At 37.8% G+C, this 23,222-nt stretch overlaps 1 protein-coding gene across 8 annotated transcripts in view; it reads left to right on the forward strand.

The window, feature by feature from the left end:
- CCDC90B (coiled-coil domain containing 90B) overlaps window positions 1-23,222 on the forward strand; it is a 61,848-nt gene that overhangs the window by 12,364 nt on the left and 26,262 nt on the right. For 5 of the 8 annotated variants that reach the window (XM_059930689.1, XM_059930692.1, XM_059930691.1 and 2 more), the window contains one exon: window positions 21,319-21,438. The exons of the other annotated variants lie outside the window; for them this stretch is intronic. In XM_059930689.1, coding sequence (XP_059786672.1) covers window positions 21,319-21,438 — 120 coding nt within the window. The remainder of the gene's footprint in view (window positions 1-21,318; window positions 21,439-23,222) is intronic. 8 annotated transcript variants of the gene reach the window in all.

Genomic DNA, 23,222 nt, shown 5'->3' on the forward strand with positions numbered 1-23,222 from the left:
AGAAGATTTGAAAATTTGAAAATATAGCAGTAACAACTATCCAAAGTGTAAAAGAATGTGGGAGGAGGAGGTAGAAAAAAGGTTCCAGTGAGCTCTGAGACATCTTCAGTTGGCCTAATATATGTGTAACTTGAGGCCCAAAAATAGAATGTGGCAAAAAAATTTTGAAGAAATGATAGGTGAAAGTTTTCAAATTTGAGGGAAACTATAAAATGACAAAGCTCAACAAACACTCAAGTACAAGGAACATGAAGAAAACTAAACCAAGGCACATCATTATAAAATTTGTTTAAAACAAAGATCAAAAAATAGTAAGAACATCCAGGGAAAAAAATTAAATAGCCATACTAAATACAGAGCAACAAAGGTAAGACTGACATCAGATTTCTTCTTGTAAAAAAATGCAATTGAGAAAACATTGAGGCACCATCTATAAATTACTAAAAGATGAAAAGCTGTCAAGCCAAGAATTTATTTAGGTCTTCTGCCCAAATTTTGATTGTATTATTTTTTGATATTTAGCTGTATAAACTGTATATTTTGGAAATTAATCCCTTGTCAGTTGCATCCTTTGCAGGTATTTTCTCCCATTCCATAGTTTGTCTTTTTGTTTTTGTTTATGGTTTCCTTTGCTGTGCAAAAGCTTTTACGTTTAATTAGGTCTCATTTGTTTATTTTTGTTTTTATTTCCATTACTCTAGGAGACAGATCCAAAAAGATATCACTGTGATTTATGTCAAAGAGTGCTCTATGTTTTTCTCTAGGAGTTTTATAGTATCTGGTCTCACATTTAGGTCTTTAATCCATTTTGAGTTTATTTTTGTGTATGGTGTTAGAGAATGTTCTAATTTAATTCTTTTACGTGTAGCTGTCCAGTTTTCCCAGCACCACTTATTGAAGAGACTGTCCCTTCTCCATTGTATATTCTTGCCTTCTTTGTCATAGATTAATTGATCTTAAGTGCATGGGTTTATTTCTGGGCTTTGTATCCTGTTTCATTGATCGATGTGTTTGTTTTTGTGCCAGTACCATACTGTTTTGATTGTTATAGCTCTGTAGTGTAGTCTGAAGTCAGGGAGCATGATTCCTCCAGCTCTGTTTTTTCTCAAGATTGTTTTGGCTATTGTGTCATCCTCAGTTTCTTTCATCAGTGTCTTATAATTTTCAGTGTACAGGTCTTCTTGCTTCCTTAGGTTTATTCCTAGGTATTTTATTCTTTTGGATGCAATGGTAAATGGGATTGTTTCCTTAAATTTCTCTTTCTGATTTTCGTTGTAGTGTGTAGAATTACAACAGATTTCTGTATATTAATATTGTATCCTGCAACTTTACCAAATTCATTGATGAGCTCTAATAGTTTATTGGTGGCATCTTTAGGATTTTCTATGTATAGTATCATGTTGTCTGCAAACAGTGACAGTTTTACTTCTTCCTTTCCAGTTTGGATTCCTTTTACAGTAAGTCCTCTACATACAAACGAGTTCCATTACGAGAGTGCGTTCTTGAGTCTGATTTGTTCGTAAAGTCCAACAAAGTTAGCCTAGGTACCCAGCTAACACAGTCAGCTATATAGTACTGTACTATATAATAGGTTTATAATACTCTTCACACAGATAATACATGACAAACAGAAAAAATAAGGAAACATTTTTAATCTTACAGTACAGTACCTTGAAAACTACAGTAATACAGCACAACACCTGGCATACAGGGGCTGGCATTGAGTGAACAAGCAAGAAGAGTTACTGACTGGAGAAAGGAGAGGAGGTGGGAGATGGTAGAGCTGAAGGATCATCAGCAACAGGAGACGGAGAGCAAGCTGCAATTTCACTCATGCCTGACGTTGATGAAATACACATTCATATCTTTGAAAGTTTTCAACTTTCAAAGAAGGTTTGTGTGTAGGGGACTTACTGTATTTGTTTTTTTTCTCTGCTGTGTCTAGGACTTCCAAAACTATGTTGAATAAAAGTGGCAAGAGTGGGCATCTTTGTCTTGTTCCTGATCTCAGAGGGAATTCTTTTCAGCTTTTCACTGTTGAGTGTGATGTTACCTATGGCTTTGTCAAATGTGGCCTTTATTATGTTGAGATATGTTCCCTCCATGCCCATTTTCTGGAGAGCTTTTATCATAAATGGATGTTGAATTTTATCAAAAGCTTTTTCTGCATCTATTGAGACAATCATATGTTTTTTATATTTCAGTTTTTTAATGTGGTGTATCACACTGATTGATTTGTGGATAATGAAAAATCCTTGCATCCCTGACCTAAATCCCACTTAATCATGGCATATCCTTTTACTGTATTGTTGGATTCCGTTTGCTAGTAATATGTTGAGGATTTTTGCATTTATGTTCATCAGTGATATTGGCCTGTAATTTTCTTTTTCTGTGATAGCTTTTTTTTTTAATTTAATTTTATTTATTTTTTTATACACCAGGTTCTAATTAGTCATCCATTTTATACACATCAGTGTATACATGTCAATCCCAATCTCCCAATTCATCACACCACCACCCCCACCCCCTGCAGCTTTCCCCCCTTAGTGTCCATACGTTTGTTCTCTACATCTGTTTCTCAGTTTCTGTCCTGCAGAGCGGTTCATCTGTACCATTTTTCTAGGTTCCACATATATGCGTTAATATACGACATTTGTTTTTCTCTTTCTGACTTACTTCACTCTGTACGACAGTCTCTAAATCCATCCACGTCTCTACAAATGACCCAATTTCGTTCCTTTTTATGGCTGAGTAATATTCCATTGTATATATGTACCACATCTTCTTTATCCATTCTTCTGTCGATGGGTATTTAGGTTGCTTCCATGACCTGGCGATTGTAAATAGTGCTGCAGTGAACATTGGGGTGCATGTGTCTTTTTGAATTATGGTTTTCTCTGGGTATATGCCCAGTAGTTGGATTGCTGGGTCATATGGTAATTCTATTTTTAGTTTTTTTAAGGAACCTCCATACTGTTCTCCATAGTGGCTGTATCAATTTACATTCCCATCAACAGTACAAGAGGGTTCCCTTTTCTCCACACCCTCTCCAGCATTTGTTGCTTGTAGATTTTCTGATGATGCCCATTCTAACTGGTGTGAGGTGATACCTCATTGTAGTTTTGATTTGCATTTCTCTAATAATTAGTGATGTTGAGCAGCTTTTCATGTGCTTCTTGGCCATCAGTATGTCTTCTTTGGAAAAATGTCTATTTAGGTCTTCTGCCCATTTTTAGATTGGGTTGTTTGTTTCTTTAATATTGAGCTGCATGAGCTGTTTATATATTTTGGAGATTAATCCTTTGTCCATTGATTTGTTTGCATATATTTTCTCCCATTTTGAGGGTTGTCTTTTCATCTTGTGTATGGTTTCCTTTGCTGTGCAAAAGCTTTTAAGTTTCATTAGGTTCCATTTGTTTATTTTCTTTTTATTTACATTACTCTAGGACGTGGATCAAAAAATACCTTGCTGTAATTTATGTCAAAGGGTGTTCTTCCTATGTTTACCTCTAAGAGTTTTATAGTGTCCGATCTTACATTTAGGTCTCTAATCCATTTTGAGTTTATTTTTGTGTGTGTGGTGTTAGGAGTCTTCTAATTTCATTCTTTTACATGTAGCTGTCCGGTTTTCCCAGCACCACTTATTGAAGAGACTGTCTTTTCTCCATTGTATATCCTTGCCTCCTTTGTCATAGATTAGTTGACCATAGGTGCATGGGTTTATCTCTGGGCTTTCTATCCTGTTCCACTGATCTATATTTCTGTTTTTGTGTCAGTACCATGTTTTCTTGATTACTGTAGCTTTGTAGTATAGTCTGAAGTCAGGGAGTGTGATTCCTCCAGCTCTGTTTTTTTCCCTCAAGACTGCTTTGGCTATTCGGGGTCTTTTGTATCTCCATACAAATTTTAAGATTTTTTTTGTTCTAGTTCCGTAAAAAATGCCATTGGTAATTTGATAGGGATTGCATTGAATCTGTAGATTGCTTTGGGTAGTATAGTCATTTTCACAATATTGATTCTTCCAATCCAAGAACATGGTATAACTCTCCATCTGTTGGTATAATCTTTAATTTCTTTCATCAGTGTCTTATAGTTTTCTGCATACAGGTCTTTTGTCTCCCTAGGTAGGTTTATTCCTAGGTATTTTATTCTTTTTGTTGCAGTGGTAAATGGGAGTGTTTCCTTAATTTCTCTTTCAGCTTTTCCATCATTAGTGTATAGGAATGCAAGAGATTTCTGTGCATTAATTTTGCATCCTGCAACTTTACCAAATTCATTGATTAGCTGTAGTAGTTTTCTGGTGGCATCTTTAGGATTCTCTATGTATAGTATCATGTCATCTGCAAACAGTGATAGTTTTACTTCTTCTTTTCCAATTTGTATTCCTTTTATTTCTTTTTCTTCTCTGATTGCCGTGGCTAGGACTTCCAAAACTATGTTGAATAATAGTGGTGAGAGTGGACATCCTTGTCTTGTTCCTGATCTTACAGGAAATGCTTTCAGTTTTTCACCATTGAGAATGATGTTTGCTGTGGGTTTGTCGTATATGGCCTTTATTATGTTGAGGTAGGTTCCCTCTATGCCCACTTTCTGGAGAGTTTTTATCATAAATGGGTGTTGAATTTTGTCAAAAGCTTTTTCTGCATCTATTGAGATGATCATATGGTTTTTATTCTTCAATTTGTTATTATGGTGTATCACATTGATTGATTTGTGTATATTGAAGAATCCTTGCATCCCTGGGATAAATTCCATTTGATCATGGTGTATGATCCTTTTAATGTGTTGTTGGATTCTGTTTGCTAGTATTTTGTTGAGGATTTTTGCATCTATATTCATCAGTGATATTGGTCTGTAATTTTCTTTTTTTATAATATCTTTGGTTTTGGTATCAGGGTGATGGTGGCCTCATAGAATGAGTTTGGGAGTGTTCCTTCCTCCACAAATTTTTGGAAGAGTTTGAGAAGGATGGGTGTTAGCTCTTCTCTTAATGTTTGATAGAACTCACCTGTGAAGCCATCTAGTCCTGGACTTTTGTTTGTTGGAAGATTTTTAATCACAGTTTCAATTTCATTACTTGTGATTGGTCTGTTCATATTTTCTATTTCTTCCTGGTTCAGTCTTGGGAGGTTATACCTTTCTAAGAATTTGTCCATTTCTTCCAGGTTGTCCATTTTATTGGCATAGAGTTGCTTGTAGTAGTCTTTTAGGATGCTTTGTATTTCTGCAGTGTCTGTTGTAACTTCTCCGTTTTCATTTCTAATTTTATTGATTTGAGTCCTCTCCCTCTTTTTCTTGATGAGTCTGGCCAGTGGTTTATCAATTTTGTTTATCTTCTCAAAGAACCAGCTTTTAGTTTTATTAATCTTTGCTATTGTTTTCTTTGTTTCTATTTCATTTATTTCTGCTCTGATCTTTATGGTTTCTTTCCTTCTGCTAACTTTGGGTTTTGTTTTTTCTTCTTTCTCTTGTTCCTTTAGGTGTAAGGTTAGATTGTTTATTTGAGATTTTTCTTGTTTTTTGAGGTAGGCTTGTATAGCTATAAACTTCCCTCTTAGAATTGCTTTTGCTGCATCCCATAGGTTTTGGATCCTCATGTTTTCATTGTCATTTGTCTCTAGGTTTTTTTGATTTCCTCTTTGATTTCTTCAGTGATCGCTTGGTTATTTAGTAATGTATTGTTTAGCCTCCATGTGTTTGCGTTTTTTACGTTTTTTTCCCTGTAATTCATTTCTAATCTCATAGCATTGTGGTCAGAAAAGATGCTTGATATGATTTCAATTTTCTTAAATTTACTGAGGCTTGATTTGTGACCCAAGATGTGATCTATCCTGGAGAATGTTCTGTGCACACTTGAGAAGAAAGTGTAATCTGCTGTTTTTGGATGGAATGTCCTATAAATATCAATTAAATCTATTTGGTCATTGTGTCATTTGAAGCTTGTGTTTCCTTGTTAATTTTCTCTTTGGATCTGTCCATTGGTGTAAGTGAGGTGTTAAAGTCCCCCACTATGATTGTGTCACTGTCGATTTCCTCTTTTATAGCTGTTAGCAGTTGCCTTATGTATTGAGGCGCTCCTATGTTGGGTGCATATATACTTATAATTGTTATATCTTCTTGGATTGATCCCTTGATCATTATGTAGTGTCCTTCCTTGTCTCTTGTAACATTCTGTATTTTAAAGTCTATTTTATCTGATATGAGTATTGCTACTCCAGCTTTCTTTTGATTTCCATTTGCATGGAATATCTTTTTCCATCCCCTCACTTTCAGTCTGTATATGTCCCTAGGTCTGAAGTGGGTCTCTTGTAGACAGTATATATATGCGTCTTGTTTTTGTATCCATTCAGCAAGCCTGTGTCTTTTGGTTGGAGCATTTAATTCATTCACGTTTAAGGTAATTATTGATAAGTATGTTCCTATTACCATTTTCTTAATCATTTTGGGTTTGTTTTTGTAGGTCCTTTTCTTCTCTTGTGTTTCCCATTTAGAGAAGAAGTTCCTTTAGCATTTGCTGTAGAGCTGGTTTGGTGGTGCTGAATTCTCTTAGCTTTTGCTTGTCTTTAAAGCTTTTGATTTCTCTATCAAATCTGAATGAGATCCTTGCTGGGTAGAGTAATCTTGGTTGTAGGTTTTTCCCTTTCATCACTTTAAGTATATCATGCCACTCCCTTCTGGCTTGTAGAGATTCTGCTGAGAAATCAGCTGTTAACCTTATGGGAGTTCCCTTGTATATTATTTGTCGTTTTTCCCTTGCTGCTTTCAATAACTTTTCCTTGTCTTTAATTTTTGCCAATTTGATTACTATGTGTTTTGGCGTGTTTCTCCTTGGGTTTATCCTGTATGGGACTCTCTGGGACTTGGGTGGCTATTTCCTTTCCCATGTTAGGCAAGTTTTTGACTATAATATCTTCAAATATTTTCTCGGGTGCTTTCTCTCTCTCTTCTCCTTCTGGGACCCCTATAATGCGAATGTTGTTGCGTTTAATGTCCCAGAGGTCTCTTAGGCTGTCTTCATTTCTTTCCATTCTCTTTTCTTTATTCTCTTCTGCAGCAGTGAATTCCACCATTCTGTCTTCCAGGTCACTTATCCATTCTTCTGCCTCAGTTATTCTGCTATTGATTTCTTCTAGTGTATTTTTCATTTCAGTTATTGTATTGTTCATCTCTGTTTGTTTGTTCTTTAATTCTTCTAGGTCTTTGTTAAACATTTCTTGCATCTTCTTGATCTTTGCCTCCATTCTTTTTCCGAGGTCCTGGATCATCTTCACTATCATTATTCTGAATTCTTTTTCTGAAAGGTTGCCTATCTCCACTTCATTTAGTTGTTTTTCTGGGGTTTTATCTTGTTCCTTCATCTAGTACATAGCCTTCTGCCTTTTCATCTTGTTTATTTTTCTGTGAATGTGGTTTTTGTGTTTGTGATAGCTTTGTCTGATTTTGGTATCAGGGTGATGGTGGCCTCATAGAAGGAGTTCAGAAGTGTTCCTCCCCCTGCAATTTTTTGAAATAGTTTCAGAAGGGTAGGTGTTAACTCTTCTCCAAATGTTTGGTAGATTTCACCTGTAAAGCCATCTGGTCCTGGACTTTTGTTTGTTGGGAGTTTTTTAATTAATTATTTTCAGTACTGGTAATTGGTCTGTTCATATTTTCTATTTCTTCCTGGTTTAGTCTTGGGAGAGTGCACCTTTCTAAGAATTTGTCCATTTCTTTCAGGTTGTCCACTTTATTGGCATATAGTTCCCTGTAGTAGTCTCTTATGGTCCTTTGTATCTCTGTGGTGTTGGTTGTAACTTCTCCTAATTCGTTTCTGATTTTATTGATTTGGGCCCTCTCCCTTTTTTTCTTGATGAGTCTGGCTAAAGGTTTATCAATTTTGTTTATTTTTTCAAAGAACACGGTTTTAGTTTCATTGATCTTTTCTATTGTTTTCTTCATCTCTATTTCATTTATTTCTGCTCTGATCTTTATGATTTCTTTCCTCCTACTAACTTTGGGTTTTGTTTATTCTCTCTCTAGTTGCTTTAGACGTAAGGTTATTTGAGATTTTTCTTGTTTCCTGAGGTAACCTTGTATCGCTTAGAATTGCTTTTGCTTCATCCATAGGTTTTGGATTATCATGTTGTCATTTTCCTTTTTTTCAGGTATTTTTAAATTTCCTCTTTGATTTCTTCAGTGACTCATTAGTTGTTTAGTAGTGTATTGTTTAGCCTTGATGTATTTGTGTTTTTTGCAGTTTTTTTTTCTTGTAGTTGATTTCTAGTCTCATACTGTTGTGGTCAGAAAAAAATGCTTGATATGATTTCAATTTTTAAAATTTATCAAGGCTTGTTTTGTGGCCTAGCATGTGATCTATCCTGGAGAATGTTCCATGTGCATGAGAAAAGGATGTTTATTCTGCTTCTTTCAGGTGAAATGCTCAATAAATATCAATTAAGCCCATTTCATCCAATGTGTTACTTAAGGCCTGTGTTTCTTTATTGATTTTCTGTCTGTATGATCTGTCCATTGATGTAACATGTAAGTTAAAGTCCCCCTGTTATTATTGTGTTCCTGTCAATTTCTCCTTTGTCTGTTAATATTTGTCTTATATATTGATGTGCTCCTATGTTGGGTATATATATTTTTTCAGTTGTTATATCTTTCTCTTGGATTGATCCTTTGATCATTTTGTAGTGTCTTTGTCTCTTGTGACAGTCATTATTTTAAAGTCTATTTTGTCTGATATAAGTATTGCTACTCCGGCTTTCTTTTGATTACCATTTGCATGGAATACCTTTTCCATCACTTTCAGTCTGTATGATTCTCTAGATATAAAGTGAGTCTCTTGTAGTTAGCATACATGTGGGTCTTGTTTTTGTATCCATTCAGCCAGTCTGTGTCTTTTGGTTGGAGCATTTAGTCCATTTACATTTAAGGTAATTAACTATATATATGTTCTTACTGCCATTTTGTTAACTGATTTGGATTTTTGTAGTCTTTTATTCCCCCCTTCTTTTGTTCACTTGTCTTGTGATTTGATGACTATATTTAGTGTTGTGTTTGGATTCCTTTTCTTTTCTTTTTTTAAAAAATAAATTTATTTATTTATTTATTTTTGGTTGCGTTGGGTCTTCATTGCTGTGTGCGGCCTTTCTCTAGTTGTGGCTAGTGGGGGCTGCTCTTCATCTTGGTGTGTGGGCTTCTCATTGCAGTGGCTTCTCTTGTTGCGGAGCACAGGCTCTAGGCACATGGGCCTAGTTGTGGCTTGTGGGCTTGTAGTTGTGGCTTGTGGGCTCTAGAGTGCAGGTGCAGTAGTTGTGGTACATGGGCTTAGTTGCTCCACAGCATGTGGGATCTTCCCGGCCCAGGGCTGGAACCTGTGTCCCCTATATTGGCAGGCGGATTTTTAACCACTGTGCCACTAGGGAAGTCCTCTTTTTCTTTCTTATGTGTAGATCCATTAAAAGTTTTTGGTTTGCGGTTATCATGAGGTTTTTGTATAGCAGTCTATGTATATAGATGATTGTTTTAAGTTGCTGCTCTCTTAATTTCAAATGCATTTTAAATACCCTTCATTTGTACTCTCTTCCCCTCACAATTACCGGGAGTTTTTTCATGCGTTTTTGGTTTTGCTTTTGGGTTTTTTTGGCCGCACTGTGCGGCATGCGGGATCTTAGTTCCCTGACCAGGGATCGACCCCATGCCCCCTGCATTAGGAGTGCAGAGACTTAACCGCTAGACTTCCAGGGAAGTCCCCACAATTACTGTTTTTGATATCATATTTTACATTTAATTGTTTTGTGTATCCCTTAACTGCTTGTCGTGGATACACATAATTTTACCACTTTCGTCTTTTAAACTCCCTACTGACTTTGTGTGTGGATGATTTCCTGCCTTTACTGTATGTTTGCCTTTACTGGTGAGCTTTTACATTTTGTAATTTTCTTGTTTCTAGTTGTTTTCTTGTTTCTAGTTTCTAGGTGGTCTTTTCTTTATCATCTTGAGAAGTTCCTTTATCATTTGTTGTAAAGCTGGTTTGGTGGTGCTCAATTCTTTTAGCTTTTGCTTGTCTGTAAAGCTTTTGATTTCTCCATCAAGTCTGAATGAGAGCCTTTTGGGTGGAGTATTCTTGGTTGTAAGTTTTCCCCTTTCATCACTTTAAATATATTGTGCCACTCCCTTCCGGCCTGCAGAGATCTGCTGAAAAATCAGCTGACAGCCTAATGGGAGTTCCCTTGTATGTTTTTTGTTGATTTTTCCCTTGCTGCTTTTAGTATTCTCTTTTTGTCTTTGTCATTATGATTATAATATGTCTTCGTGTGTTCCTCTTTGGGTTAATCCTCTATGGGAATCTCTGCACTTCCTGGACTTGGATGACTGTTTCCTTTCCCAGGTTAGGGAGGTTTTCAGCTACTGTCTCTTCAAATATTTTCTCAGGCCCTCTCTGTCTCCTCCTTCTGGGACCCCTATAATGCAATATTATTGTGCTGATGTTTTCCCAGAGGTCTCTTAAACTGTCCTCATTTCTTTTCATTCTTTTTTCTGTTCAGCTATAGTGATTTACACTGTCTTCTAGCTCACTGATCTGTTCTTCTGAATCATTTAGTCTACTATTAATTCATTCTAGTGTAATTTTCATTTCAGTTATTTTATTCTTCATCTCTGCTTAGTTGTCCTTTGTATTTTCTACCTCTTCATTAAAAACTTCTAACTTCTCGCTCTGTTTATCCATTCTCCTCCTCAGTTCTTTGATTATCTTTACAATCATTACCCTGAACTCTTTCTTGCATAGATTGCCTATTTCCACGTCAGTTACTTCTTCTGTGGTTTTATCTTGTTCCTTCAGCAGGCACATATTCCTCTGCTATCTCATTTTGTCTGACTTGCTATTTGTATTTTTATGTATGTGGCAGGTTAGTTACCTTGGAGAAATGGCCCTCTGTAGGCGGTGTCCTGTGCATCCCAGCAGTGCACTCCTCTCTTGTCACCCAAGCTATATGCTCTAGGGGTTCCCCCTAAGAAGGCTATGTGGGCAGTCTGGTAGGTTTGGTTGGCCCCTAATCTGGTTGGTTGCCACAGCCTGCCTTGTGTGGATGCTGCTAGCTGCTATTTAGTGGGGCCTGGTCACAATGTGGATGGTCGCGGAATCCTAAGGGGTCCCAAGGCTAGTGCTCACTCACTGATAGGTGGAGTCAGGGTCCCAAAGTCTCCTGAGCTGTTGCCCACCCACTGGCAAGTGAAGCCAGATCCTGGTGTTAGTGCCAGGCTACTGTCAGGCAGAGCTGGTTCTGGAGTCTTGCTGCAGGGCCCAGGGATCCCAGAGTTCATTTCAGATTGTTGGTGTGGGGCCAGTTCCTTACACTGTTGGATCTGGGGTCCAGGGTGTTCCAAAGTTTGCATTGGCCTGCTAGTGGGTAGGGCCAGGACCCAGCTGGCCCCAGGATAGGGTCTGGCCTCCACTGCAGAATTGTAGGTTTGTTGCTTTTAGTGTCTGCCTCCTGGTGTGTGAGGCTGGTCTAAGGGCTTGTGCAGGCTTCTTGGCAGGAGGGACCAGTGCCTGCCCACTGGTGGTTGGAGCTGGGAGTTGGCCCTCCTGTTGACTGGGCTTTGTCTAGGGGTGTGTCCAGAGGTGGCTGTGGGCTTTTTAGTCTTTAGGCAGCTTCAGTGCTTATGGGTGGAGCCGTGTCCCTGCCCAGTTAGTTGTTTGTCCTGAGTCTTCCCAGCACTGGTGCCTGCAGGCTGTTGGGTGGTACTAGGTCTTGGCTAATGAGCCAAGATAGCAGCTGCCAGCAGCAGCAGTGCTCACACAGCTGAATGTTCCCCAATTTCTGCCACCTGTGTCTATGTCCCCAGGGTGAGCCGCAGCCACCCCCCTCACCGCCTCTCCAGTAGACTCTCCAAGACCAACAGGTAGGTCTGGCCCATGCGCCTATCAAGTGACTGCTTTGCCCTGGGTCCTGGTGTGCATGAGATTTTTGTGTGGGCCTTTAAGAGTGAAGTCTCTTATTCCCCCAAGTCCTGTGGGGCTCCTGCAGTTAAGCCCCATTAGCCTTCAAAGTCAAACGCTCTGGGGGCTTATCTTACAGGTGTCAGACCCCTGTGCTGGAGAGCGTGACGTGGGGCTCCGAAATCTCACTCCTGTGAGATTACCTCTGCAATACAATTATTCTCCAGTTTGTGGAGATGGGATTTGATTGTATCGTGTGTTCACCCCTCCTCTCCATCTTGTTGTGGTTCCTTCTTTATGACTTTAGTTGTAGAAGATCTTTTCTGGTAGGTTCCAGTCTTTTAAATCAATGGTTGCTCTGCAGATAGTTGTGATTTTGCTATGCTCATGAGAAGAGATGAGCTCAGGGGTCTTTCTACTCCACCATCTTGGCCGCTCTCTCCCAAGATGGAGCTCTTTTTTTGTGTACACAGTTAAGTTAGAAAAAGCCAGCCTGATTAAAAACGTCTTTTCAGAATTCTGACCTTAAACAAAAGCCCTTCTAGGGGGAACTTGCATTTCTCTTCCTGTGTCTTTGAAATGTAAATGTACATTTACGTGTACATAATGTACATGTACCTGTACATGTACATGTACTACCTGATCTTCATCTGTGTGTGTGTGTGTGTGTGTGTTTTGAGAACTTGGTCTCTGCCATCCAAAAGGTGCACATATGGTATACATTTGGCAACCTATTGAATAGACTGGGTTTCTGAGCAGTCTTTTGTGTGATGGCTTTTTGCCATCTTAACCTTTGTTGAGTCAACCTGTACAATGAAGTCTTTTACTTTCTTAACTGTTTTGGAGAGTAAACTTTCTGGATCTTGTTTAGGCGCCATCTTTTGCACTCTCTTGCGGGGAAGCCTCTTGCATCTTACTGGTTTGAGTCACTATTAAGATATATCTCATTAATGGATAGATGATGGATCCTTCAAATTTGAGAAACTTCTAAATTGGTAAATTTTAGAGAGCTCATTATAAACAGCTGTTTTATTGGTACCTATGGGGGGGAAAACAAATTAAAAGGTGGGAAATACATATAAATGGTATTGCCTGAAAAAAACATGCACAACATGAGAGTTGTGAATTAAGTTTTATTTGGGGCATAATGAGGACTATAGCCCAGGAGACAGCCTCTCAGATAGCTCTGAGGAACTGCTCCAAAGAGGTAGAGGGAAAGGTCAGTATATATATGATTTTAGTGAAGGGGGATATGTGCAGTCAGGCACACATTTTTTTTTTTTAAAGATAGTAGTCATCTTTTCTTTTTTAAATTTATTTATTTTTATTTATTTATTTTTGGCTGTGTTGGGTCTTCATTTCTGTGCGAGGGCTTTCTCTAGTTGCGGCAAGCGGGGGCCACTCTTCATCGCGGTGTGCGGGCCTGTCACTATCGCGGCCTCTCTTGTTGCGGAGCACAGGCTCCAGACGCGCAGGCTCAGTAGTTGTGGCTCACGGGCCCAGTTGCTTCGCGGTATGTGGGATCTTCCCAGACCAGGGCTCGAACCCGTGTCCCCTGCATTGGCAGGCAGATTCTCAACCACTGCGCCACCAGGGAAGCCCCAGGCACACATTTTTGCAGGAGGTTACTGCTGGTCATGAGAAGCAGATGTCTCCCTTGATGATTTTAGTGCTTTTCTAAATATGAAAAGATACACGAATTTGGGCTCATGAAATCTTCTCCTGAAAATATCTAACTATCTGAAGGCCTGTTCTGCCAATTTTTCCCAGAGCACAGAGTGCCTCATTCCTGATCTCTTCCCTGAACTCCTTTCAGGGTGTGTTGAAGGTCAGTGACTGCAGTGGCTAGTGACTTAATCCTTAGAGAGGCAGATGGCAAATGCCAGTTTTTAGTTGGCAGTGGTTAACCTAAAAACTCCCTTAGTTTAAAAGAAACCAAAAATACAAATGGCTTGGGAAGCCTTGTTTGTGATCTCCACTTCCCCTCAGTGGGTCTTAGAGATGCTACTAAAAACATTAGAATAATTCATGTTAACTAGGTTGATTAACAGGGGAAAAAAAAACTGAAGGGAAATTCTAGAGACTTTTTCTCAACCCGGTGGAAATTTTAAAGGGACGTGTCCCAAATTAATAAAATCTTTAGATGGTTATTTTTAAATGGAATAAATAAAACGGAAATTAATGGGATTAAATCAAAGGTTTGATACCGCACTACCTGAGGTTAGATGGGCCAAAGGGATCCCTTGCTGTCCCCAACATTACAGGGCCCCAGACAAGTCCACTCTGTTTACCTCAGTGTTTTGTTTGTTTATATTTATGTATTTATATATTTAAAAGGCTGGAAGAAAATTACACTCAGATACCTGACCAACAGTTACTTGGGGCAACAGGCCAATAAAGTTAAAAGATTGAGAAAAGGGCTTGAAACCCTTGGCTCAACCCCCCCCACTGGGGATCCCAGAGCCTTTTATACAAAAATGGTCAGTATAAAAAGAAAGGCTTCTAGGACTCCTTGTAAGACCTACACTTGTTGATTGGGTCCTAATGGAAACTAAAGATAAAAGAATAAAAGTTGATAGACTTGAGATTAAAATTTATAAAAATGTACCCATTTTAAGTGGGCTTTATATAAGATGGTTACATCTCTTTTGCTTAATTATATCGTGGAATAGACATGTTTCACTGGCGAATGCTTCCCCTGCTTGGTATTATAAGGCAGGGCATATGAATTTGCCCCTCAGGAAATATTAATTAAACATGCTAAAGGAAACCAGTAGCATTACCTGAGTCCATACAGTATAAAGTAAAACTGAGAAAGAGGGCCTTTGTTGAATGCCTTATGCAAGCTTTTGAAGGCATGATAAATTAAGCTCTGAAATCCTAGAACATAGAACTCCTGAATTGCAGTTTAGTTGGAAATCTTCTCACTGATATAAAAAAGGACATTAAAGAAAACATAGTTGGGCAAATTAATCTTTTAATATCACTTAGGTGACAAACCCGTTCTTTGTGGAATTAAAAGCAACATCTTTGTCTTGCAAGTCTCTATAAATCAGAAATGTAAATACAGCCCACAATGATCTGAGACTGAACCTAATTAGCTCAGTCAGGTTTCAGAACCTGAAACCAACGGGGGAAAAAAGGAAAAAAGTGGCCTTTTTAAACTCAAACCACTGGAAAGGCTCCCTCAGCCAGAATCTAATTCATAGCCTCCTTAAGGGTTTATCAAGGACAAATACAAATATTGAAAGTCTTTTCCACAAATAATAAAGCCTTTGTCATCTGAGCAAAGAAATTTAACTTACCCCAACTGTTATAAATAACTAGTAAATTTACATTGTAGTACATGAATCATAATTAAGTTTTTAAAGTGAAGCTATGAGATCTCTAAATTTGTCTGTTTATGTGTCTGTGTAGACATTATATGTATGAAATATCTCTAGCTCTGGGAAGTATTATCAAAATTAAATTTATAAAGAGCTCTATTTAATTGACTTAAAAGTAAGTGCTTACAAATTAAATATTTCTAAATATGAAAGAAACTGGCCGGAAGGAATTTCAGGGTCACATGATCTAGGAAATATTCAATATTAAATTAACATCTGGTATTAAAGCTAGCTTAAGTTTGCTGGTTTAATCAATGTAGACATATCTTACTTTTATAATAAAAGTAAGTTTACCGAAGGTCAACATGTTCATGTTATTTCTGTTACAGAGTTTGTCAGCAAAAAAAAAAAAAAAAAAAAAATTTTTTTCACTTGGTATGATAGTATTTTCATAAGTTATAAAATAAAGGGGAATGGGATGAGAGTTTTTAGGTGAACTCTTTAGGAATAATTATGTTTAGGGTATGTCTATTTAAAATAGTTTCTCCAGATTTTTGGTAAGTTGAGTTTTGCTAAGTTAAATTAAATGATGGCAGTTCACTGAATATCCAGGTCATTTCAAGTAAGATAAAATACTGGAACAGTAATTGCTGAACAGATCTAAATTTACCTACTTTTGTCTCCTTACGAGAGGGAAACTAAAGATGTTTGGGTTTATTAGACCCATATCTTATACCACATTGAGGAAAGAAATTATGTTATATGTTTCTAGAGGTTATAGGATATTCCAATAAGGAAATGCTGGTATGACAGTTTACAGTTACTTGCTGATTGTCGATTTTTGGTAGAGAGTAAGGTTTTTAAGGGTTAAAAGTGTAATATGTAATTAGAGTTACTAAAAATAATAAGGGAAACATTTCAATATGCAAGGAAAGTAGGATGGGTGTTTTCAGCAAAAGAAGGTGTGAGGAATGAAAATACATTTTGTTAAGGGGAAAAAATGATTGTCCTAGAACTGGCCTTTTTGGATGGAAAAATATAGGACAAACTAATATGTATACAAAAAGTCTTAGAAGGTATGTAGAAAGGGAGCCCTGAAAAAGGAGTTTTGTACATAGGGATTTTGTACAGTTTTGTACAGGCTGGGATTAGATTAAATTTAATTAGGTAAATGGATTTTTATTTTATTAAAATAAATGGATTTTTTTTTTTTATTAAAAGTAGGCTGGTGCAAGACTGGATTTGGTTCCTCTCTTTGTTAAGAGAACAAAGTTTTCTTGGAGTATTGCTATTGGTAACAGATTGTGTGAGTTTCTTTGCCTTTAAGTGATCTGTATTTGTTTTTTGAAGTATTGTTTCACAATGACCTATGATCCTATTTGACCAAGTGTTTTGAAACCTTTTTGATGTTTTTGACAAACTTCCCAAATACGAAATTCTTGTTTTTTTTTTAAATAGTTCCGCTAACATCTTTTTTTTTTCTTTTGGCTGCATTGGGCCTTCGTTGCTGTGCGCGGGCTTCTCTAGTTGAGCAAGTGGGGGCTACTCTTCGTTGTGGTGTGCGGGCTTCTCATTGCGGTGGCTTCTCTTGCTGTGGAGCAGGGCTCTAGGCACACGGGCTTCAGTAGTTGTGGCACGTGGGCTCAGTAGTTGTGGCTCATGGGCTATAGAGCGCAGGCTCAGTAGTTGTGGCGCACAGGCTTAGTTGCTCCACGGCATGTGGGCTCTTCCCAGACCAGGAATCAAACCTGTGTCCCCTGCATTGGCAGGCAGATTCCTCACCACTGCACCACCAGGGAAGTCCCCCAAATATGAAATTCTAACTAAAGTTCTTTTGACCTCCAGCTAACTCTGGGATGCTTTGAAGGAACGCTGAGACATCTCAGAGAAGAATATTAAACTAATTAGGCTTATTTGGTTATGTTAATTACTTGAGAAGCATCGTCAAGTGATTGGAGGTGAACCATAGGTTATAGTGTATAGATAAATGTCATTAATACAGATATTCCAAAATTTATATGGAATACCTAAAAATCTGATGTGCCCTGGTATAATGTTATCAGTCATAAGTCTGGTTATCTTAAAATGTGTGTCACAGAAGTATCCAAGTTTCTTGTCAATTGCATTGTAATCCGATCTTTAACCGTGCCATTTTAAGTCTTGTCGTTTGTAAACAATCATTGTTTTACTCTGATGCTTTTATAAAATGAAGATCTTAAAGAAGATTCGTAAAAAGGACTTTTTGACAAATTCAAGTTGCTGATAATTTTCAGATCATACCACTGAACTGGGTAAGAAATTACAGAATTCGGATGGGAGACCTGATGACTGCATTCAGATCTTCAGGAATTAATTACATGAGACTAAATGAACTGATGAATATGATTTATAATTATCACTTTTTCTGAAACATACTGGCTTTTTATCCTTGTTTTCCAGGAAAACAGGAAAAGCTTTCCTCTTATGCTATGACCTACAACAAGTTGATAAAAGTATACCTTTGTAAACAAAGATGAAATATATATCATTTTCTCTCTGCCTGATCCTTCCAGAATTTGGCTTCTCCAGCTGGCTCCCCTGTGAACTTGATGGTTTATTGCAACCAGATTACAACTAGTTATACTAATCATTGCTTTAATTTGTTCTCCTTGTTTTCAATTTGTTTATGCTTTCTGTCTCTCTCTGCTGTACTATGACTTTATTAATGTATAAAGCTGTACTAGTTGTGTTACCTACATCCTGTCTGTTTTATAAGATTAGTCTCTTGGGGAATTCCCTGGTGGTCTAGTGGTTAGGACTCCAAGCTTTTACTGCTGAGGTCACAGGTTCAATCCCTGGTCGGGGAAGATCCCACAAGCTGCACAGCATGGCCAGAAAAAAAAAAAAAATTGTTGTCTCTTGCATAACCCAATGTGTAACCAGGTCTCCAACAAAATTAATGATGGCTAAAAGTCTTCAGACCATTGATTATATATACATAACCTACATAAAATAACTGTAATAGTACAACTCTAGTTATGGGAAGAAGCAACAAGGGAAAACATTTCCTGGATCAAAACAGACTAGTAAGACAGGTGATCCAGAGAAGTTTAGATTATCAACAGGGCCTAATCCAAAAATTAACACATCGAGTATAGCCTATCAACAGAATCTTCACCTGATCTAGGAATGAGCCTTCCTAGCACCATGGGACAAAATTGGTCATGAAATGCTTCCCAAATGATGCTTGGATTTATGACCAAGGCAAGGCACTGTGGATGAAAAATGTTGCCTGCCATATCAGTAAACGAAGGATGCTGCAGCCACCAGCCACTGCAGCCACCCTCAGCTGTGCACTCTGAGGGGATTCAGGATGGAGAAAAGCAGGATACTGGTCCTAGATAGTTAAGGTGCATATCAAAGGAATGACTTCGGTGAGCCCAGACCCTTGCATCTTCCCATACACAGAAAAGCGCTAAATTCATTAACTTGAGATGTCTGGTTTTCTTTAACAGTAATCTTTTGATGTTCCAACTACCTGGTTTTTGTTGCAAAACTCCTGTATATCTTGGCTCCTCCCTGGACCTCTTTGGAGCAGTCTCTCAGACAATCTGAGAGGCTGTCCTCCAGGCTTAAGTCCTCAGAAAATCCACTGAATAAAACATAATTCTCAACTTTTAGGCTGCATTTTTTTTTTTCAGTCAAACAAGTAGGAAGCGTCTCTCTTTTTTTTTTTTTTAAGATTTATTTATTGATTGATTGCTATGTTGGGTCTTCGTTTCTGTGCGAGGGCTTTCTCTAGTTGCGGCAAGCGGGGGCCACTCTTCATCGCAGTGCGCGGGCCTCTCACTATCGTGGCCCCTCTTGTTGCAGAGCACAGGCTCCAGACGCGCAGGCTCAGTAGTTGTGGCTCACGGGCCTAGTTGCTCCACAGCACGTGGGATCTTCCCAGACCAGGGCTCAAGCCCACGTCCCCTGCATTAGCAGGCAGATTCTCAACCACTGCGCCACCAGGGAAGCCCCAGGAAGCTTCTCTTTGTGGAAGGTATTCAAAGTTTGTTGACTGAAGTCAGAGGAACTGTGTACTAATATGCCTTGCTCTGAGACCATAAGATCTCAGACGAATTACTTAGCTCCTCTGAGCCTCAGTTTTCCTCATCCACAACATGACAATTTTAAGGATAAAGTAATAGGTGTGAAAATAGTAACATGTTGTATAAATATTATTACTGATTTTTTCCCCTAAACCCCAAATGAAAGACTGAACTTCTAATCAACTGAATCAACTTCTAATCAAGGATAGGTAACTAAGGGTACCAATCATTGTTCCTAATGCAGTTGTTATAGGAATCTGCCCCTCTTTTTCCTCTAATTTTCTTTTTCTCTCCCTCCTTAGGTTTAATATTGACCCACAGGCACACTGCTTAACTCTTCTAGATGCCACTCAAAGCCAAAAAGATTGCTGACCTCTGTGCTAATGAGTGTGTGTGTGTTCAGAATTGATCCACCTTTACGTCTGCTTAACCAGAATTCATCTGAGTACTTGAATTAATTAATCTAAAGGACTGGATATTACTCTTTCATTATTTGAATTTAGAGTTTATGTTTAGATTTTTTTTTAAAATATCTGTTTCCTGTTCATTAGTCTATAAAGTCAATGAAGACATCTGTTATGTCTGGTTTTGCTCATCATCCCCTGTGCCTAACACAGTGCCTGGCACTCAGATGTTTCTTGACTAGAAAGTTATATAGGAAGGAATCGCATTTGCCTTACATTATACTAGCAGAAAAGTAATACCTAAGGTTGCAGCTTTGTCTTTTAAGTACCTAGATGTCTTAAGTGGCTTAGGATAAAAAAGACAGCATGGGGTAAGAGAGCATGAGATTTGGAGTCAGAAGACCTGGATCTGAATCCTGATTCTGCCAGAGACTCTATGACCTTAGGCAACACCTTAGGCAAAACCTTAGGCTTTACTTTTCCTAGGCTTGATTTTCTTATCTAAAAAGGTGAATAATACCACAATGCCTTGGTAGTATATAAAGTATCTAGTATGGTACCTTGTGTTTGATTAGTAGTTTATACTAATTAGCAGTTATTTTACTTAATACATAGTAATGGCAGTAAAGTTGTATACAGACAGAGTTCTCCCCCAAAGAAAATACTTTTTAATAAATTCATCAGCAGTAGATGGAAAAGAACCATTCTGTGTCTAGGTTAAAAATTGGGAATTTATTGAAATAGGACATTTATTTCAAAAATGAGAACAACGTCCTAGGTCTTTTGTGTTGATACCACTAAATACTCCAGGATTTAAAATCCGATTCACTGATTGATTCAACAATAAAATATTGTGAGCCAACTATTTACCAAGCACTGTTTTAGGTACTAAAGATACAGATGAAAAACACAGTCCAGGCCTCATGGCACTTACATTCTGGTTCAGAGAGACAAGCAGTAAACAAGATAATTTCAGATTAGAACTGAGAACTGTGTAGGAAATAAACTGTGGATATATAAGAGTGGGAGGACAGAAAGCTACTTTAGATGGGGGTATATGTATAAAAATTATCACAGCTCTATGAAAGACTTCTGAGCAAGGAGGAGAGTTGCTGGACAGTTTCTGCTCTCCAGTAATTAGAGATGTGCCAGCAATACCCAAAGCTTTTGATGTATATTATGTTATGATGTTAGACTGACTCTTAAAATTTTGGAATACTAAAAGACAGCAAACATTTACTGAATGTTTACTATGTACAGAATAATGTTAGAGACTTTTCAAATAAAAGAATCAGGGGCTCAGGGACTTCCCTGGCAGTCCAGTGGTTAAAACTGCACTCCCAATGCAGCGGGTATGGGTTCGATCCCTAGTCGGGGAATTAAGATCCTGCATGCTGCACGGCGTGGCCAAAAAAAAAAAGAAAAGAATCAGGGGCTCAGATAAGTCCTTTATCTTGCTTGAAATTACAGAATTCCCAAGTAGAAGAGCTGGAACTGTATTACAAATAGATGGGGGGAAATGCTTTAGAAGCTAAAATGTGATGCTTCTATTAGTTACTACAAAAAAAACTGCCTTCTCTTTTCAGATTTCTTCACCACCACAACCAGGGAAGGATATGATATGAGGCGAGTGGACATAACTCCTTTAGAACAAAGGAAATTAACGTTTGATACTCATGCATTGGTTCAGGACTTGGAAACTCATGGTGAGAAACATGGGTCCCTTTTGAAAGGAGAATATCAACAGTACTCATAACAAATTACCTAGTCAAGACAACATCACCATTATGAACAATTAAGAGTCACTGTTTAGGTTGCTTCCGTGTCCTGGCTATTGTAAATAGAGCTGCAATGAAAATTGTGGTACATGACTCTTTGAATTATGGTTTTCTCAGGGTATATGCCCAGTAGTGGGATTGCTGGGTCATATGGTAGTTCTATTTTTAGTTTTTTAAGGAACCTCTATACTGTTCTCCATAGTGGGAGTATGAATTTACACTCCCACCAACAGTGCAAGAGGGTTCCCTTTTCTCCACACCCTCTCCAGCATTTATTGTTTGTAGATTTGTTGATGATGGCCATTCTGACCGGTGTGAGATGATATCTCATTGTAGTTTTGATTTGCATTTCTCTAATGATTAATGATGTTGAGCATTCTTTCATGTGTTTGTTGGCAATCTGTATATCTTCTTTGGAGAAATGTCTATTTAGGTCTTCTGCCCATTTTTGGATTGGGTTGTTTGTTTTTTTGATATTGAGCTGCATGAATGGATAAAGATGTGGCACATATATACAATGGAATATTACTCAACCATAAAAAGAAACGAAATTGAGTTATTTGTAGTGAGGTGGATGGACCTAGAGTCTGTCATACAGAGTGAAGTAAGTCAGAAAGAGAAAAACAAATACCGTATGCTAACACATATGTATGGAATCTAAAAAAAAATGGTCATGAAGAACCTAGGGGCAAGACGGGAATAAAGACACAGACCTACTAGAGAATGGACTTGAGGACACGGGGAGGGGGAAGGGTAAGCTGGGGCAAAGTGAGAGAGTGGCATGGACACATATACACTACCAAATGTAAAACCGATAGCTAGTGGGAAGCAGCCACATAGCACAGGGAGATCAGCTCCGTGCTTTGTGACCACCTAGAGGGGTGGGATAGGGAGGGTGGGAGGGAGGGAGATGCAAGAGGGAAGAGATATGGGGATATATGTATAACTGATTCACTTTGTTTTAAAGCAGAAACTAACACACCATTGTAAAGCAATTATACTCCAATAAAGATGTTTAAAAAAAAAGTCACTATTTAAATATGAGCCATCCATAAAATAGAATATTTTAGTCATGAAAATGGTATAGCTTGAAGAATATTTACTGATGTGAGAAATGCTCAAGATACATGTGCAGAATGATTCCAATTATGTAAAAAAACAACTGTAGTTTCTAGGCTGATACTAAAGTTTATGTGGAAGTACAAGCACAATGTTTAAGAATAGAAAAAAAGAAAATCAAAGAACAGTCACAAAAAGTTACCTGATGTCAAAACAGTTATTTAAAGTATATGAAACTATAGGAATAGAAGAGTTGATTTAATGGACTAGAATGGCATTCAGAAACGTGTGTCTTAGAAAGCAATAAAGAAAGCATTACAAATTAGGGAAAGGAAGGACTGTTTAATAAATGAGCTATGATAAATGACTAGCCATTGGGAAAAAATAGATTAGATTTCCTTACTGAAAAATAAATTCCAGATTGATTAAAAGCTAAATGTAAAAAGAAGAAAGACTACAAAAAATGTTATAATATAGAAATATTTTTTGACTTTTAGAGTAAGGAAGCAAGACATAAAACTCAAAAGCAATGAAAGTAAAAGTAAAGAATGACAGATGTTACTACAGAAATATTTATTTAAATCTGTGTATCAAAGGATATGATCTGTAAGGTTAAAAATGTTAGCAACACATATGACAATGAGCCTATTGCT

Source organism: Balaenoptera ricei, chromosome 8 (assembly GCF_028023285.1).
Source record: "Balaenoptera ricei isolate mBalRic1 chromosome 8, mBalRic1.hap2, whole genome shotgun sequence".
NCBI lineage: Eukaryota > Metazoa > Chordata > Mammalia > Artiodactyla > Balaenopteridae > Balaenoptera > Balaenoptera ricei.